The sequence below is a fragment of the Sminthopsis crassicaudata genome, chromosome 3, assembly GCF_048593235.1.
Source record: "Sminthopsis crassicaudata isolate SCR6 chromosome 3, ASM4859323v1, whole genome shotgun sequence".
In the NCBI taxonomy this organism is placed as follows: Eukaryota; Metazoa; Chordata; class Mammalia; order Dasyuromorphia; family Dasyuridae; genus Sminthopsis; species Sminthopsis crassicaudata.
The window spans coordinates 29,710,622-29,728,599 of NC_133619.1; the positions used below are offsets into that span (position 1 = coordinate 29,710,622).

The 17,978-nt window shown below is 37.5% G+C and overlaps 1 protein-coding gene across 1 annotated transcript in view; it reads left to right on the plus strand.

Annotated features, from left to right (window-relative positions):
* The window catches only part of FNDC3B (fibronectin type III domain containing 3B), a 370,100-nt gene that overhangs the window by 111,412 nt on the left and 240,710 nt on the right, over positions 1 to 17,978 (plus strand). Inside the window, 1 exon segment of the mRNA XM_074298196.1 lies at positions 5,569 to 5,644. Coding sequence (XP_074154297.1) covers positions 5,569 to 5,644 — 76 coding nt within the window.

The following is a 17,978-nucleotide window of genomic DNA, read 5'->3' on the forward strand; positions in this document are numbered from 1 at the left end:
AGAAACAGCCTCATCTTCCCCTTCTCTGAGCCATCCCAGACACAATTAGCAAAGCCATCTTCCTAAAGAAAAAGCACTTCCTTTTTCAGGAACTTTCAGTTCAGATTGAGGTCTGTTCTTCCAAGCTTACTTCACCATCCCTGTGTTCATTCTACAGTTCTTCAGACTTGCCCATGTATTGACCTCTGAGCTCTTCTCCGTGCAAAGCTGCTCTTATACCTACAAGGCCGGAAGTCCTTTGGGAACCCCATCTTCCTTCACTGCTTGCTCTGGGGCCACTTCTTTGGGAAGCCTTCCCCATTCCTTCCTTGTTCCTGCAGCCTTCAGTTTTTCTGCGTGTTTCAAGAGTGAGTTCTTCAAAAGATTATTTGAAGAGATACTGAGTCTATAAGAAGACTGTCTTCAGTTAATAGGATGGAAAATGGATTGGGCTTGGTTCTCCTGAACCCAGACAGAACCAAGAGTTCCCAAGGGGGAAATTTCAGTTTAATGCCTGACAATGAAGAGGCTATCTCTGTAGGAAGGGGAAGAGCTCCTCCTCTCTGGAGATTGGGTGGCCTTGGGTCTAGTTCATGGAGAATCTGAAGTCGGGAGTACCACATTTAGAGTTGGAGTTTGAAGACCAGTTCTTATGATCTGGATGGGTCCAGTCCTATTTCTTCTTTGGGACTCTGTTGTTTTGTCTCCAAAGTGAGGGGGTTGGATTAATCAATATTTCAAGGCTTCTTCTAAATCTGTGATTTAAAAAAAATTTATTCTAATTCTGTGCCCCTGAAATTTTGTGAATGTGTGTGATGGACTTTATCTGATCTACTCATCAGTGAAAGTCCTCCTATCCATCCATCTATCCATCCATCCATCCATTCCATCCTTCTATCCACCCACCCATCCATTCACTCACATATACCCAATGCAATTTGTATATATTTTTGAATAGGCATTTTCTCTACATATTGCCATCTTTAACAGAATGTAAGCTGCTTTAGAGCAAGGGACTATTTCATTTTTTTTGGTCTGTATTTCAGCACTTTGCATAGTACTTGGCAGGTAGTAAGCACCAAATAAATATTTATTAATTAATAGATAGAATGATATATATTATTAGAATATATATCCCTGGGGCAAATAGGTGGTGCCCTGAAGTCAGGAGGACCTGAGTTCAAATCTGGCCTCAGACAGTTCTGTGTTTCCCTGGGCAAGTCACTTAACTCCAATTGACTCAGAAAAAAAAATTATCCCTTCCAATAATTCTCATAAGGTATGAACTTCTTATATTAGTATTGCAGGAGAGAACATTGTAGGTACTAGGAGTAGGAAAGACTTCAAGCTTTGAATTGATAAGACGGATATCTATTAGTCAATAACCAAACATGGAATAAGCCATTTCTTTCCATGACTGGAGAAACAAAGATGCAAAAACTTACTCCTGTGGTCATATAGGACTAAAAATTGTCAGAAGGGGGATTTGAATCTAGAACTTCTACCTGTCGTCTTCTCCACAGGGTCCAGCACCTCTTTCATTTTAACAGAAGAGGAAATTGGGGCCCAGGGAAGTCACTTGACATCACACAGCTTGTAAATGTCTGAGGAAAGATTCCTGGGATGGTTTCCTGACTTAAAATTCAGTCCTTTCTACTTCAGGCTCCCCATTTTTTTTTTTTTTTTTTTTTTTGTCTTACAATATTATGAGGATTCTTCACCTTTTTTTTTTTTTTTTTTTTTTAAATCATGAAACCCTTTGGAAATCTGATGTCACCTCAGAATAATGTTTTCAAAACAGAATTACAAATGACATCATTATACAAAAAATATAAATATAATTATACATTTATACCATGTAATATATAATTACTAAAATTTTGTTATATTTTATAATTATATTAAAATAAAAATATTGGTTCTCCCTTCCAGCCCCCTCTCAACCAAGTTCACATACCTCTTGAAATCTATCTGCAATCTGTGGATCCCCTGGCTAAGAAACTTTATTAAATGTTCTATAGAAATTCCTTGAGGGTAGGCCAGGGGTGAGAGTTGGAGGTGGAGACAAACTTATTTGCTTTTATTTATTTTCCTAGTGTTTAGTGCATGATAAACAATTAAAGTGCTTTTTCATTCATTTGTTGTTTGTTCATCCACCTAAAAATCCATTCTTTAAAACAGTTTGGAAGAAGATGGTGATGGAACCATGACAGAGAAGTTGTGCTTGTCCCTCATCTACTTAGAACTTCCAATTGTCTGCTTTTCAGCAAAGAAACATCTTGTAGATGGGAGAAGGTTAGCAGCTTCAGGCTTCCAGCTTCTGATGCATCAGCTTCCCAGGCTTTTTGTTCCTAAAGGAACCGCTAGCTCATTCATGTCTGTTTTTAGGGAAGTGTGGGTCATCTGACTGATACGTGGTGACTTTTATTTTATTTTATTATCTTACTTTTTCATGTTTAAGAATTTAAATGAGAAGGAATGGGAGAAGGTGGTGATTTTCATGCTCCCTTTGATGCGAAGTGACCTTCCTGGCCTGTTGTGTTGGAGCCAGAGCCAAAGGTTTGCCCATTCTTGGAAAATGAAGCATTTTGCTATTATTGGTTAAGAAAGATTGAATATTAGGATGCAGGGGCTTGCCAGGTTCCTTGATAGATTACAGTCTGGTTGCCCCGGCAACTCAACAGCGTGAATGTTATAGCAGCTCCCAGCTCCCAGTCAAGGGTGATTGTGAGATGCTGGGTTGAAAGCTTTTCTCCCTCAGACCTTCCCCTCCTTGAAGAAATGTGGTCCGTCTTGGTGATGCTGGAGGGCTCGGTGCCTCCCTGGATGGGACTTGGAATGTGGAACCTATTGTGAGCAACTGCTAAGGGAGCAGCTACTCATGGTCTGCTGGGGAGAAATACTTCAAGGGGAGGCAGCAAACTTCAGGACAAAAGCCCACCAGGACGCTGGGATGCTGGGCCAAGAGGATTTGTGAAGACATGGATAATGCTATTTGGTTAATGCACCTTTTAGAGGAGCTGGAAGATTTATAATCTTGTAGGTGGTCTATTCCATCATCCCTTTATTTTTGTAGAAGAAAAAAAAAAAACTGAAGGGTAGAGTGGGAAATGATTTGATGGAGAATGGCTCTATATATCATAGAACCCTGGTATCATAAATCTAGCACTGGATGGGATATGAAGCAGAACCAGAATTTGAATACATGGTTCTTGACACCTAGGCAGATTATAGAGGCCCAAAGGGATTCCTGGCAAGCCTTGGACTTCCCCTACAGGACCCTGTCCCTGCTTTTGCCTTCCACAACTCCCCCTGAGAAAGAAAAAAAAAGACTCTTTACTTTTTTTTTTTCCAATGCTATTTGGTTAATATCTAATCAATCAATGATGTGAATAATTCAGAAAAGGAAATGAAAGGGTTTTCCCTAATGTTTGTCAGGAGTTAAAGATGGAAGAATGATTTTTGTCTTTGTTTTCCTTGGAACCATTTATTATAGAAATGACATTCTGAGTGAAATGAGCTTTCATCAATATTTCTTGAAGGCCCCACTATAAGCTGGAAATAACTGTGTTAGCATTTGTACAACTTGTATTTTCAAACTTTAAATGAGGCAGTAGGCTTCTGGCTAATTAGTGTAATGTACAGCATCACGTGGTAATTGCTTTAATTGGATGCCAACTCAAACATGATTATTCCTGAAACTATGGCTTTATAGCTTGAATGATCACTTTTAATTTACGTTCAAATAAAAATCAGCCTCCTTTTTCTCTCTTTGCTTTTGACTGAAAATCCTGACTTTCAAAAGGGGATATTATAATATATTTCATGTATATGGGTTTGGCATGGCTTGTCTTCCAGTCCAGTCACTTAGTGGAGTGAAATTTAATCATGGAAATATATGTCATGTGGCTAATACGCATGTTTAGAAATTAGGCCTGAGAATTTGAGGATTTAGAATAAGCTTACATTCTATCTATCTATCTATCTATCTATCTATCTATCTATCTATCTATCTATAAGATATTATCTCTATATCTATCTATCTAGATACATAGATAGATAGATATAAAGAGATAGATAGATAGAAATAGAGAGATTGATAGACAGGATATAGATATACAAACCTACATGTGCATAATACATCTCTGTCTCTAGATAGAGCTAAATAGATAAAGGATAGAGGATGGATAGATTGGTATAGGTAAAAAGATTGATGATAGTTGGATAACTAGCTAGATGCAGGATGGAGAGATTAGGTAGATAGATGGATGAATAGATAGATTATATTGGATTGGATGGACAGATTATAGATAGATAGATGGATGGATGAAGGGGTGGGTAGAGAGATAGAAAGGCAGACAGACCTAGAGTTCTATAGATGGATAGATGAATCCATAGATATATACATACATTGATAGTTGGATAGGTGGATAAAAGGATCAATTGATAGGTACATGCATAAATAAATAGATTAGATTGTCTAGAGGGATGGATAGACTGGTAGATACATACATACATACATATATACATACATACATAGATTAGTTTGTGTAGATGGATCCATGGATTGCATATACATAAATAGGTTAGATTGTCCTGTCTGTATGTATAGACTGATTGACATTAACACTGACTTCACTTTTGCAAGGATCAAATGTGAAGAACATTTATAAACTACTTTGTAAATCTGAGAATGCTCTCTAAGTGCTGGTTATCTTGCTATAATAAGAACTAGTATAACCTGAGACTTTCAGGTTTACAAAAAGCACTTACTCTTTGTTAGTTTTTAATGCTTCTCAGTGATCCTGTGAGGTAGGTATTGTTGTTTTCCTTATTTCATAGATGAGGAAAGTGGGGTTTGAGGACTTTGTCTGGTATCACACAGGTAATACATATTATAGATTGGGTTTAAACCTGGCACTGCCTAGGATTCTTTACAGGATTCTGTCATCTATAAGGAAAGAAGGGAATAAGCATTTGCCTAGCACCCACTATGTTCTCAGTGCTTTAAAATTATTATCTCATTTTGATTTTTGTCTTCTTCCCATTTTATGGATGAGGAAACTGAGGCAGAGTTAGATTGGCTCAGAATCTGAAGTAAAATTTGAGTTCTTGATTCCACTCCAGTGCTCTCTGCACCATAGTGTCCCCTTACTGCTCAAGAACATAAATCAGACCCATAACATGCATTCTTGGAATGATATCCATCATTACTGGGTTCCTGATTTGGGTTAAGTGAGCAGCAGCATGATTTAGGATTCTGTGTTTAAGACATTTCCCCTAAGTTGAAAAGGGAACAGTGAACTGCATCTCTGCTTTATCCAGAAAAGAGGTAGGTCTTTTTTAGATATTTAATTAGGAGACTACATTTAGCCCAATTCCAATTCAACAACATCCATTCCTGGGGTCTTTTTGCCCTAGTTCTAAAATTCTGGTTATGCTCAGGCTTTGTGGTTATTTTAGATCCTGTTTTTTTTTTTTTTAATACCTCTGGTATATAAATCAAGGTAATAAAATGGTTGAAATAATAATAATAAAAGGACCAGATGTTTCTAGTACAAAATTGAAATTAATGTTTTATTTTGACAGGTCATTCTAGTTCAAGTCAATCCCGGAGAAAGTTTTACAATTAGGGCTGAGGATGGAACTCTTCAGTGCATTCAAGGTAAGAACTTTTTGGGTCACTCTCCCCACCAATAGATTTCTCCCTCTGTTTATTGTTATAAGAAAGTTGGGGTTTTCTTTGGGTCTTCCTCTGCTTTTTTAGAAGTCAAAATATGTATCTGGGATTTTCTTGGTTTTTCCTGTCAAAGTCCTTGACGTCTTGGTGAAACCAGGTTTTGTAGCCTCAAGGCGGGAGGCTCTATTTCAATTAGGTGACTTGGAGCTTGGGACATGTTTAGGAATGTGTGGGGAATTATTGTGATTGGACAGTGTTTGGAACTGCTTCATGGATTGGGGGATTTGACAAAGTCTAGGTGGAGATTATTGTTTAAAAACCTACTGAGTTTTTTTTTTTAAGTGATGCCATATCAGCACGTCAGTTTCCCAAGGGTCATCATGATGATGAAAAAAACATTATTCCTTGTTGGTACTTTTGACTTTGGGCATTCACACCTTTCTGGGAGGATTAATTTTTCTTCTCCAGCATTGTTGCATTCTGTAAAATGTTGAATGCTGCAGAGGTAAATTGATTAGATTAATCTGGTCATAGAGCTGGTTTCTAAGGGCTATTTTTTTCTAAGAGTTATTTTTTAGGTTGAGGGAGGCATTTGAGTTGCCACCCTTTTTGGCAATGACCAGAATTATTATATAAATTATAAATTTGGTCCATTGACTGGATCGATGTGAGGTTATTGATTGGATTGATACCAGACCTTTGGTTATATGTTGAACAACTCTGTGTGATCCCAACATTATATAAATAGAGAAATAAACTTGGAGGATTGTCCTTCAGTTTCTTGAAACCAGCTCAATAAGAATGATTGATTTCTCCCTCCTTCCCTACCCCCCCCCAGCTAGTATCACCTGAAAGCATTGCAGTGCTTGCTACTGCCTTGTATAGGATTAAAAAGAAAATACTTATAAGGACAAAAAAAGAATGAGGGGATGAAGGAAAAAAAAATAGTAGATTTCAGTTGTCTGTTTTTCTTTTCTGAGGACTGAACCAGCTTGTTGTATCTGATATGACATATTTTTTTTAAAATCCATTCCATTATGGTTTCATTCTGGTAGACTTTTTAGAAATCTTAATAACACTTTGACACCAAGGTGACACTTTGATCTAATGATAACGATGATAGTAATAATATATAATGCTGGGGCAGCTAGGTGGCGCAGTGGATAGAGCACCAGCCTTGAATTCAGGAGGACCCGAGTTCAAATGTGGTCTCAGACACTTAACACTTCCTAGCTGTGTGACCCTGGGCAAGTCACAGCCTCAGGAAAAAGAAAAGAAAAGAAAAAAAAAAAAAAAAAAAAAATATATATATATATATATATATATATATATATATATATATATATATATATATATATATATATATATATATATATATAATGCTTTAAGCACTTTATAAATATTCTCTCATTTTAGACTCATCATCCCTGGCTTCTGTTACTATTCCCATTTTACAGATGAGTAAACGGAGGTTGAGAGAGGTTCAGTGATTTGTCTACTAGTAAGTATCTGAAGCAAGATTTCAATGGTCTCCCTGACTAGATCTAGTTCTCTATCTACTGAACCACCTATTAGGGAAATATCCTATAGATAAATCAGGCAGGTTATTTTCGCTTGAGTGTATTTCCTTGACGATTTCGAGTGCCCCTATAATTCACCATGTATGTGTCACACTTACTAATCCATGTCTCACACATATTAATAAAGAACAGATTTCTCTTTAAAAGAAAAAAAAAATCTGCTTTTTATTAGTAAATACTAGGGAGTAAACTCCTGGGTGCTAGTTAATATACAAAATATCATTCACTGTGCAAATTGCCACCAATTATCATGCAGTTAATGGCTTGGCAAATGCTTTTGCTTGGATTAGGGGTAAGAATTAGGAAAGAAAAAGAACCTTGTTATGTCAGTTCTTTAAAAATAGGAACCCCAACTTTCTCTTCCTTCCCCCCAAAATGAAAAAAGAAAAAGAAACGAAGCTAACTCCAGTATTGACAATAATGGATTGAAATGAACACTTGAGGGGCAGCTAGGTGGCGCAGTGGATAGAGCACCAGCCCTGAATTCAGGAGGACCCGAGTTCAAATCTGGTCTCAGACACTTAACACGTCCTAGCTGTGTGACCTTGGGCAAGTCACTTAACCCCAGCCTCAGGGGGAAAAAAAAAAAAAAGAAATGAACACTTGATTCTTTTTCAATTCCAAAAATATGCAGTTGAGTCTCTTACCGAAATTATTTTGCTTTGATATTAGCCTCTCCACCCCATTGATTGGTTGAAAATGGAACCACAGGGATTCCCTTTCAGGAATGAGTTAGGTAAACTTAACTCACCATCTTCAACTTTATGTGTGTAACAGAGGCTTTCCTAGAAAGCCACTAACAAACAAGCAGCCTAGTAGGCAAGTCACTTAATCCTCCGACGCCTCAGTTTCCTCTTCTGTAAAGTAAGGAGATTGGACCAAATGGACTTTGAGGAGCATCCTTGGATGCTGTGACTGGTGAAATGCCTACCATGAGATCTTTATTGAAGCCTTTGAATGTATAGCATTGTAGCAGTTAGAGATGAAAGGGAACCCAGAAGCTCACTGGTACAGCACATCTATTATAGAAGTGAATGATTATCCCAGGATCATCACAGACCGTGACAGAGTTGGGATTTGGCTTCCAGGTCTTTGGCCTCTAAATTACAGTTTGTTTTTTTTTTCTTTTCCCCATTATGTCCACCATGTTGTTGCTGCTATTGCTGCTGCTATGTGTGTTTGTATTATATTTGTACGTATATATTTTTTCTTGGGCATAGCTTGGAATCAGACTTGATTGAAGAGATTACTATGGACTTCAAATCTTCACTCTGACACTAGTTTCTCCATGACTGGACAAAAGCACCCAACTTCCCCGGTCCTTGGTTTCTCCCCTTATAAATTGAAAGAGTCAGACTAGCTGGCCTCCAAGGATCTTTCTAGATCTAAATTTGTGATTCTATGGTTTTGAGGTAAAATGATTTATTCTTAGCAGCTCGTAATTTATACAGTGCTTTTAAGTTTGCAAAGACCTTGATCTTATAACCCTGGGAGGGGGTTGTTATTATCTCCATTTTATAGATGAAGTAACTGAGTCAGACTAAGATTAAGTGACTTGCCCAGCGTGACACCGCTAGTTCCTGGCCAAGGCGATTTTAAACTCAGGCTAGACCCAGCCCTTTATCCACAAGGCCACTTAATTATGTCTTATTATGTGGAAACAACATGTATTTTCTTCAACTTTTGAGTTTTTTCATTATTAAGATGTTTTCACTTCAAGGCAGTTAGAAGTACCCATTGATGCAGTACTAGAAAATCCAGAAGCTTGGGTTCTCTGTAGAGAAGCTCATCCTTTGCTTCTCAGCTGTTTAGAATAATTTGTTGGGGGCTTATCATCATTATGTCTTTGGTGACATCACCCAAAGGGGACAGGGTCCAATTGTGTAAGGACCTCGGCCCTCCTGAAAAACCAGAGCTCCTGGTTTCCTGGGAACATCATGAGTGATCGTGAAGAAAGCAGTTACAGGAAGCCGACAATATGCTGGGGAAGCAGTTGGATTTCTAGTGGAATATTTCTCAATATTTTCCATGAAACATGAATCATAGGATTGCAGAGGGCTGCAGAAGGTCACGATGGCTCCTTTCTGAGATGAGCTGTACATGCAGCATCTCAGGCAAGAGCTTTGCATCCTCTGGCCTTGCCTGGGAGTCTGAAAAATACTTGCAGAGCAATTGGCAGCCACTTCTGGTGGCTTAAACCCAGATCTGAGCTGCTGTATTTTTGTCTCAGAACACATTCTCTCTGTGTTGTTCCCACTTTTTGAAGTCTTCCCCTCTTCCTTCTTCCTCCAAACCCTTCTTGCACTAATGCACAGGTGTGACTATCACTACCCTGCTCACACATCATCCATGGCTCCCTCTTACCTATAGGATAAAGTACCAACTGGCTTTCAGTGCCCTTGGCCATCTAGTTCCAACTTACCTTTTCAGCCTTATTGCACAGACTTGATAGAGTCTGTGTTCCAACCCCACTGGATAAGTAGCTGCTTCCAAATTTTAGATTCATGCCCTGGGCCGAATCATTTGTACCATCCCCTTCCCAGAACACTCTTTCTCGTCACAACTTCTTGTCCTCTATCTTTAGCTCCCTTTCAGACTTCTCAGGGGACTCTCATATCTCCCTTTGTTCTTTCATCCTCCCTAGATGACTGATGTATGACTGGAGTGTTTGCCTATCTCTGAACAGGTTGTATTGCATTCTTCCCCTTCCTAAGGACAGGGACCACTTCTGGTTACCGCAGCTTCATAGAGTCCCTATCTCACTTGAAAGCACAGCTTAGATGTCACATCACCTCCTATGGGAAACCTTTCCCAATCTCTCCATCTGTTATGCTTTTCACCTTCCTAACCCCTAAATCACTTTGTATTTATGCTGTATAAATTTTGGGATACTCTTAATTGTGTGAGCTTCTTGAGACCAAGGGCTAGCTTCCATCCTGTCTTATCCATGGCAGGCACTAAGTACAATGCCTGGCCATACTAGGTGCTTAATAAATGTTTGTCAGATTGAATTAAATTATATCCAATCATGTATCTTTTTAAAATACATATGTGTATATACACATACATGTGTATATACATGAACATAATATATTTCATAGATTAGAATAGATATACATTATAGACATTATGCATTTATATATACACAGCACACATACATATGAACACACATATCTTATTTATACATCCTATATATATCATTCATAGGCCATAAATTAGACATGCATGTAATACACATATAAAACACAAAACATATACATATGCACATATATCCATATCGTATGGATATAATATCGTAATATATAAATTACACATGTATGCAGTATAGTTACATGTTATGTGTTCATATAGTATATATATGTACAATATACATATATTTATATATTTGTATATATATCTACTATATATTATGTGATATACATTTTACATATTTATATGCATACATATATATTGTATGTACATACACTTATGTATTATGTATATAAATTATATACATGCACAAAATAATATAATATACACATATAACACATATACATTATACAAGTACACACACATCTACATGTACACACACAAATCCTACATTCATACATGCACATATTTTACATATATATATATATATATATATATATATATATATATATATATATATATATATACACATACAGATCAATTATCCAGAAAGCCCTTTTAGGGAAAATTAGAGCTAGCGAAGTCCTGTGTTATCATTCCAGGAATGAATGGGGAACACAGCCCCCCTAGAGGCTGAGCATCATTTGGAGATGTGTAATTGATGGTGATGTTTGTCACATCATTTTGACATCTCTGTAGAGACACGCTTCCTTCTTGTGACCTCCTTGGGAATTGATTTTCTGTTAAGTGGTTTAAAACCTCTCATTGAAGCTAATAACCACAAGCACGTGTGGTGGGGTTGGAGTTGGGAGCCAGAGGCCAGGAGAAACCCATCCTCTGCTGCCTCTTTGACACTTAAATCAGATGCGATGTTAAAGCTTCCCATTTTGGGCTGCCTTTTGCTCTTTCCTTAAACCTTCTTCAGTTTTATATCTGTTTCTCCCATTACTGTGGTACTAAATTATTGATGAGCACACACTGAGGTTTTCAGGTCTGTGAATAACACTATTCAGAGGATGTGAACCCCCAACCTGCCACTCCTGCCCTCTCAACTAATCTGTCTGATTCAGTCTCCAAATTCCATTGAGATACATTTTTTTTTCCTTCTCAGTTTAAGTTCTTAAATTTTATTAGTTAACTTGGGGCTTATTAATGGAGGAAAGGAAATATATAAATTGTTTTTTAAGTATTTTGATAACTGAATTTTTATATAATTGGCTTCCCTTGTAAGTCCTTTGTATTTTGTTTTTTGCTTTTGCATTATTTTGAGGAGTTCTTAGACTTTGCCAAAGGGGGTTCCATGGCACCACAGAGTTTTTAAACCTCTCTGTTAAATAAACACTTTAGAAAGAGGCATCCTTGCTAAGAGTCTTTATTCTGAGGACAAATCTTTATTTCCAGTGTTCAGAATTAGGAACTGAGACTGAGGGATGATAAAGTAGAGGAGAACATCAGGCCTCTTTCAGAAGACTTGTGTTGAAAGCCCCATGTCTTGGCTCTGCTCATTTCTTCAGATGGGAAATAAATGATCTCATAGCTCTGTTTTGCAAACCGATGCTGAATCATATTTCAGTTTTGCACCCCCGGCACCTGCATGTTTCGTGACTTGACTGGAAGTGTTGTATTTAAATGGATCTCCTTCTTGTTTTAGCAACAGAGAAATCCAGCAAAGGGTGCCCTGTTATTGGACATGAAGTCTAGTGAAGCTGAGTTTTTTTTTTTTTTTTAAATAAAAACATTTAGAAGATGTGGAAATGAAACTGTTTTTGTTTGAATGCATCTAATAACCCCCAGCCACTGGAAAGCTCTCATTTCCGGGGGCCCACGTGATGGGTCTGCAGCTGGATTTAATTTTGCTTGTGTAAAGTGGACCTTATCATGTTAATGAAAAGCATTTTCTATTGCTCTCTTGGGATTTTAGGTGCTTTACTGTCAGCACACAGATCTGCCTAAACACAACATTATTTAACCATTAGGATTGTCCTGAACCCTTATTGTTTGATGGATACCCAGGTCTTCATTCTGATTTGCAGAGGTGGGCTACCATGGCTTGCCCAGTATTGTATCCACTTTTGTTCCTCCTCAATGATTTTGCATCTGAAAAGGTCTCTAATTGTTACTGCCCTTCTTCTCAAACTATCTTGCATTGAACTATTTAATGTATATTTGAATTAACCACTATATATATATATATATATATATATATATATATATATATATATATATATATATATATATATATATATATATATATACCTTTATACTTATTTACATTATCTATCTCTGTATTAATATCTATGTCTCTGTTTATATATTTCCTTGTCTTCCTCATTAGGACGTAAGCTCTTTGTGAATAGGGACTGTTTGAAATTTTTCCTTTAATATCCAGCGTCTAATACATGCAAAATATTTTATAAGTGCTTGCTGAATATGGTAATTTACCTGGGCTTTTTACAGTTTGCAACCAGGTGGATGGAAAATTGCATTCACTTCCTAATTGTAATGTATGGATCAATCAATCATATATAGTTATTAAATGCCTACTGTGTACCAGGCACTGCTTTAAGAATGCAGAAAAATGGAGAATGAAACATTGATTAATTTCAGGGAGCCCACATTCTAAGGGGGAGAGATAAGTATACATAAAAATATAAGAGAGTTTTAAAAAGCACAGAAAGTGAATAAGTAGAAATATATTAAATGGTTTATGATACTTAACATTTATCACAATTATTCTATTCTTCTTATGCTTATAATATTCACACGGGAAATCCCATGGGAAAACCCAAAGGTTGGGTACCCTTTTCCTTTTCCCTTCTCCCCCATGAAAAAAAGAAGTTTGATTGGCAAAGATGTAGCATTGGGCAGCACTAAGAAGCATAGAATGACCTGGTCCAACAAAATGGTGGAGATCAGCTTTTGACTACAGTCTTCAAGAAGGTCAAAGAATCCAACTCCCTTGTTTTACAGGTGAGAGCACTAAACAAAAACCCAATGACATTTAAGAGGTACAGCTCATACATGGCCACACAGGTAGCAAGTATAAAAGCTGAGATTTAATCCAGCTCCTTCTTCTGACTCCAGAGCCAAGCACCTTTTTCACCATGGAAACTAGCCTCTATTAAGTGCCCCTCATGTTTAAAGTCTTCGCTCCTTAGAGTACTTTCTTAGGCTTTATCTTATTCTTCCTGGTAGCTTATTGAATGGCTCCCCCATTCCCCTGGTTACTCCCTCTCTATTTTTTTCATCTCTTCCTACTATCTTTCACTTGCCACCCACATCCCTGCATTCTCTCTAAGGAATATCTTTTATTGTTCTATAGAGTTCGTATGGCCATTTTTCATTTCAGGAGAGCATGGGGTAGACTTAGCGACGCTGATGACCATAGGGATTTCTCTGCCATCAATTTGTGCATTTCTAGCACCTTTGCTGGGATGGGGAGACACATTTTCCATCTGTTTCCTCCTGTTTTAGTCAGTTCAAAATATTTTAAGGTAATATATGAAATATAGAGAACAGTTGCTTTTGGTTAGAATTTAGTTCCTGGATACTTTTGATCATCATGAAGCAATGTTTAAAATATCACTTTTGAAAAGATCTGGCTGCTCATGGTTCTTTAAATGTTACAGATCTTCACTTGTCTAATAATTCAGAAATACTAACAATGTTCCCATTTCCTCTTACCTTCTTGCCACACATATTTCTTTTACTGGCATGTTGACGTTTGTGTCTTGGTTCCATCTTGCCCAATTTCTGTTTCCCCTCCCCTTAAAATTCAATTGGAAATTGAAGGAGAAGCATATTAAGGATACTGGTTCCCATTTTCCTAGAAAAACAAAAACATGGAGGTGATTAAGACTGAGAAGAGAAGCCCTCATAACCCAGTGAAGAATAAGAAGAGTTCTTCTCATCTGGACTGCAGGGTTGGGGAGCGGGATCAGTTTATTTTCTCTTTTGGTTCTTTGAAAGATTATAATGCATGGAAATATTATAAAGGGTAATCCCAGCTAATTATAGGTTCAGTCTTCATCTAACAATCTGGGTCATAGCCTCCAAACCTCTCACCATTACACCTAAAACACGGTGCTTAGGAATGGCCAGAATAAGCCAGATGATTCTCAGATGAAGACTGGGGAGACAGACCACGGTGAGAACTGTCACATGAATAAGAGCTAGGGTTCTTTTACTTGTCCCTGGAGAGTACAATAAAGAATCATGGGTGGAAGTCACCAGGAAATGAATATGGGTTTGATATTAAAAATATGATCTAGGTTTTGTGCCAGGGATACAATATAGAAATTAAATTATCTCTTGCCTTCATGGAGCTTCCGTTTTAGTAAAAGTTGCCCATTGAGAAGTAAACTACTAGAAGTCTGAAGCAGGAGAATATAATATAATATAAATCACTGCTGAGTGGGTTCAATCAGTCCATAAGCATTTATTAAGTGCTTACTATTTGTCAGGCATTATATTAAGTGCTGGCTATACAAAGAAAGGTAAAAAAATCTCTGCCCTCAGAGAGCTCATAGTCCAATGAATTGGAGAAGACTTGGTTTTGAAGGTAGCAACTGAGGACGTTCTGGAGTTTGAGAGGCTTGGATATGAGACATAGAAGTTCACCTTTGGAGAAGCAAGCAGGCCGGTTTTGCTTGTGCATGGATCATATGAAAAGGCAGATTGTTGGATGATATATCATTGTGCTAAATGGAAAGAAAATAAGAATGAGAATATCTGGGTTCAAGTTCTGACTTAGCCTACTTTTGTTTATAGAATCACAGGATCTAGAATAGAATGAATCCTCAGAATTCCTTGGAAGTAATGTTATGTGATCAACTGCCTTGATAATAAGCAAGATAAATTTTCCTCCCTCTTATTTGCAATTTTTCTTTTTCCATTTCTACTTTTTGGTTTGTCTCTTCCTTTGTCCATCATTTGAGAACTGGCTGAGAAGCCCCAGGACAATTTCAATCAATGTCTATCTTTTAATCTTTTAATTTTTGGATCTCCCGACTCAGCGCCTCATCATATGAAATTAATTTTACTTCTCTGTGCCTCCCTTTTTCTGTAATGAGAAGAAATATAATTGCCTTGGATGTCCCAGAGATGTTTTAAGGCTTAATACAGAGGGTTGGAAAAGATTTTTGCTTATAAGAACTCTACAAATTGAAAATGTCCCTTTTAGCGAAGTCATGGATTTAGAATGGCAAGGGATCTTAAGGGTCAGCAAATAATTAGGATAATTATAGGTAGCGTTCATGGAATATTTTAGCCTTTGTGCTTTGCGTATTTCACTTGGTCTCTGAAACAAACCTATGCATTGAATGCTGATATTCCTATTTTACAGATGAAAAACTGATCCTCAGACTAACGCAACCAGAGTGTTTCAGAGGCAGGATTTGAACTTTTCACTTTCATATTCCAGGGTCCAGAGCTCCTTCCAAGCCCCACATTTTAGAGAGATGGAAAATCAAGGTCAGAGTAGTTAATGCTTATTCAGAATTGTACAGGTGATGAAACCATCCCTCTTTGCAGATGTTGCAGGTAGAATATAGTGTTCTCTTGGTAGAGAAGAATATCATGTGTTTCAGTCAACGAGAGAAGTTTTCATGAATTCTAAATGGAAGAAGAAGTAGCAGAGAAGGAATGGGGGTGTGTGTGTCTGTGTGTATATGTGTATAACCAACCAACCAAGCAAAAAAAGGTGAAAATACTATGCTTCGAGCCACATTCAGTCTCTCATCTCTAGAGGCAGATGGCATATTGAAATTGTCTTGGATCAATGTAGTGCTGAGAAATCCAAGTTTATCAAAGTTGATCATCATATAATCTTGGTATGGTACCATCTGTTTCAAATGTTTCATACCAGTATGATAACTTTGATACTGTATCCTTTAACTTTCCAAAATTCCAACTGCCCATAACAGCGGGCCACTTTGCTGATTTACAGGTACTTCAAATCCTCTCGGGGCAGCTAGGTGGCGCAGTGGATAGAGCACCAGCCTTGAATTCAGGAGGACCCGAGTTCAAATCTGGTCTCAGACACTTAACACTTCCTAGCTGTGTGACCCTGGGCAAGTCACTTAACCCCAGCCTAAAAATTAAAAAAAAAAAAAAAAAAAAAAATTAAAAACAAATCCTCTCCCACTTGCTCCCATCCGGTGCCCATTTGAATTTCTTCCATTTTTCCTTTTCCAAGAGTAGCATTTTCCCCTTCCCTATCCCACATAACTAACTTTTCATTTAAAAATATTTTTAATAACCAAAAAATATATTTTTCTCTCTTTAAACACACAGGAAAAAATAAAAACAAAATTCTCATAACAAGCACAATATTTGACCTAAAGTAGGTGTTTAACCGTTTTGTGACAGACAAATTTGTATAATGAAACAAAACAGATTCCCCTGGTGTCCATGTCCAAAAAAATGTGTCTTCTTCCCCTGGAGACACGCACTTCTCTCAGTCACTGTGTACTGTGCCTCACCCAGGGCATTAAGCAGAGTTCTTAAGTCAGCTTTCTACTTGCTTTCCCATTTCTTTTATTCTTCGCTCTCTCTGGAGTCTCTGGCCACTTACGTTCCCCTACTTTGTGGGGAAGGACTGACCTTCGTTTAAGAGGGTTGGAGTGGGGGCTGATCTCCAGCCAGATCTTAATTATTTAGGATTTTCTGCTGGAAAGTGATCTCTTTGTAAAGGAGGATTGTTTAGTTACTATTTGGGACTCTGGTGATTAATCTATTTCCTCCAGCAATTTCAGTAGCATATTTTTCCTGACTTTATTCCTAAAAAGGAGGGAGAAAGGAGAATATTCAGAAGCCTGCTGTCCAAATTGTTGAACAACGTGACTACTTCATGATTATTTTGCAGCTTAACATTTTGAGGAGCTGGTGTGTGATTGAGGAGTAGGTCCGACTCCTCTGTAGATTGTAAGCCTGCCATAACTTAGAAGGTGATCTTGAGAGAAACCGTGGCCAAAATAGTGACATCTTGTAGCTAACTTTGTATTGATTCATTTGACAAGCATTTTTAGCATAATTATATCATAATTAAGGGTGGATTAGTGATATAGTACACAACTCCTTAGTTTTTTCCACTCACTATCCCATTTTGCCTAAGAAATTTGTACCTGACACTTGTATATAGGTATTAAAAATAGGTATATAAATCAATTTACTGATAATAAATTATAATTTTGTGATTTCAAGATTCAGTTATGAGATTCCATATGGAGTCATGACTCACAGTTTAAGAAGTTGGGATATGTCGAATAGAGGACCGGTCCTGGAATCAGGAAGAATCTTCTTCCTCAGTTCCAAGCAGGTCTCCAAAATTTACTTGCTGTGTGACCATGGGCAAGTCAGTTAACCCTGTTTGCCTCAACTTCCTATCTGAAAAGATAGCTGGGGGAGGAAATGGCAAACCACTGCAGTATCTTTGCCCAAAACACCCCAAGTGGGGTAACAAAGCATGAGATGACACTGAAAAACAACCTAGCAACAATAATATAGCATAATTCTAGTTAACATGGATGTAAAGCTTTAAAGTTTACTAAGAGCTTCTCATATCTTTATTTCAAACCCATGATAATAACTCTCTGAGGTGGCTGACATTA